At 37.0% G+C, this 2267-nt stretch overlaps 1 protein-coding gene across 1 annotated transcript; it reads left to right on the plus strand.

Moving 5' to 3' along the window:
- LOC306851623 (uncharacterized protein) lies at positions 1-1215 on the plus strand. Its single transcript, XM_079388012.1, has 3 exons — positions 1-42; positions 169-293; positions 454-1215. Exons 1-3 carry the CDS (start codon positions 40-42, stop codon positions 1046-1048), a joined length of 723 nt encoding a protein of 240 aa, XP_079244138.1. The 5' UTR covers positions 1-39; the 3' UTR covers positions 1049-1215.
- Positions 1216-2267: the final 1052 nt, after the last annotated feature.

Raw genomic sequence — 2267 nt, forward strand, 5'->3', positions numbered from 1 at the left:
GCACAGCATCTCTGGACTTAAAGATTTGGAACAGCAAACATGGTCAGTCACATTCAAGACTCAAGATTTATTAAGAGTAATATAGTTTATGCAATATATATTGTGAAGAACTATGGTATTCATGCATTTATTGTGTTTTTCTGCATGTGCTGTCTTTTATGATTTTAGAAGTTCACAGTATTTCTGAGTGGCTTCCTGCTGCTCTTTCTGCTTTCCGATTGGACAGAAACCGTTGAAGGTGACAATGTGGACATCAAAACTCTCAGCCGTATTATAAACTTTGTTGAAGAGAAGTAAGTCTGTCTTCTATTAAATATAATAAAAAATAAGAGTTTAAAGAGTTTCTTAAAGTAAGAAATGAAGAAGTAAAGCAACAAAGAGGAAGCAGAGACATGACAAGACATGATGGGTGTGTGTCGTTAGCAATACTTGATCCTGTTTACTGTTTTCCAGCTATAAGAGAGCCAATGGAGATGGACATCCTCGTCAGTATGCTGTAGCCATCAATGTGCCAAAGCATCAGTGTCAACAGAACTTTAATCCTACACAGAACAACTTTCTGACTCAAGAGAATGCCATGAATGTGAAAAATGCTATTACTGATGAAACAAATGCACTTTACCAAGGTGTGCAACTCATCGCTGCAGGAACTAGAAAGGTTGTAATCAGTAAAAAGAAGACATACAATATGCATTCAGAGTCTCTTCTGCTGAATCCTGCTGACAACTCGCTCATGACCAACCTTTTAAATAAAGAAAAAGACAGCTGCTCTGTTTTCTACACATTTGAGTCTCCCTGTGTCGATACGTGTCTGGATGCAACAGGCAAACACAGCATTTTGAAGGCCCTGGAGAACTGGAAAGAACACGATGGAATTAAAGCGTTTGTCTTCAAGAATTTCTGGAAGTTTGACACTACAAAAGATCTTCAGACCAAATTCAAGCAGATTGTGGCTCATGTTCCTCTCTACCGCTGTGTGAGTGAGAATCAGTGTTATGCTTGTAAAGGAGAAGGAAACACTCCCATAGATGCGCACTGTCTGCCTTAAGCAGAAAACTAAGATTTAAGCATTAACATTCCTTTCTTGCATGATTCTGTACTGAGATGTACTGTCTATTGTTTTGAAATTCAATATGCGTAGATGAACTAGTGAAATGCATTTTAAAAATAATCTTGCTCCTGCTTGAACAAATAAAATATTTCTCTCTGTTTAGCAAACCTTGTGTGGATTTCATTTGAAGATGAGAACACCAGTGTGTCTTTTACTAAGAGGTAAAAGAGGAGAACATAGCAAGACCTTGCAGATATAATGCAAAATGTGCAGATGTAAGGGTGTTTGTATTTACAGTTGTAAGGTCCACACATTTGGCCCAAAGAACGTATCCGATGGTGGATGAAGGTTTCCTGCGTGTTCGGTCTTTTCAATGTGCAAAGTTCTTCAATTTAAATTAAACTCTAATCTGACTCCATTTTATTATGACCTCGTGTTTAGCTTGAAATGCAAATTGATTGTTTGTCTATTTCTAATTAGTATTCTTCTGATATTTGATTATTCTAGGTAACTCTTGACTTTATATTTACTCGTTCATTCGGTTGCTCATGTTGCTAACAATGATACAACGTGATTTACTAGAGTCAATAATTACAGAGTAAAACAGAATAAGGGCAAATGTAACAATTTATTATCATTCAGGTAAATACTGTATGTGTTATGTCAATTACATAGCCAATTCAAAGAGATCAAATCATATCAATACAAAACATCGAATAAGTCAGGAAGGCAACAATATTCCAATATTATGCAAAAAAAACAAACAGACGTATACTTTTGAGGGCACATCAGCTAAATTTGCTACCTTAAAGAATGTCTTCACTAGGTCCCGCCTCTGTTTGACATAGCAAAAGAGGGCTCACCTCATGGCACGATGATTGGTGTTAAATAAGTGGAGTGACTGATGTATTAACACGGGCACTACTAAAAATAGCCTAACCTCGTGAATCGAAATGCTAATATTCTGTCTGGCTGGTGCTGTTTACACATCTGCTAAGGAATGTCAGTAAATGTAGTCATACAATGCTAGGTTGTTTGCTTGAGTTTAATGTTTTGCATGTTTTACAGCTATCAGACTTTTAGTGTGAACAAGGATCCACAGCAATATGCTGTCGCTATCAATGTACATACGACTCAGTGTGAAAAGGTTTTTGTGCCTTCATCTGACAACTTCCTGAAGGAAGAGAGTCCAGATGTGAAAACGTTTAAACCACTC

This window comes from Barbus barbus (genome assembly GCF_936440315.1).
Source record: "Barbus barbus genome assembly, chromosome: 31".
In the NCBI taxonomy this organism is placed as follows: domain Eukaryota; kingdom Metazoa; phylum Chordata; class Actinopteri; order Cypriniformes; family Cyprinidae; genus Barbus; species Barbus barbus.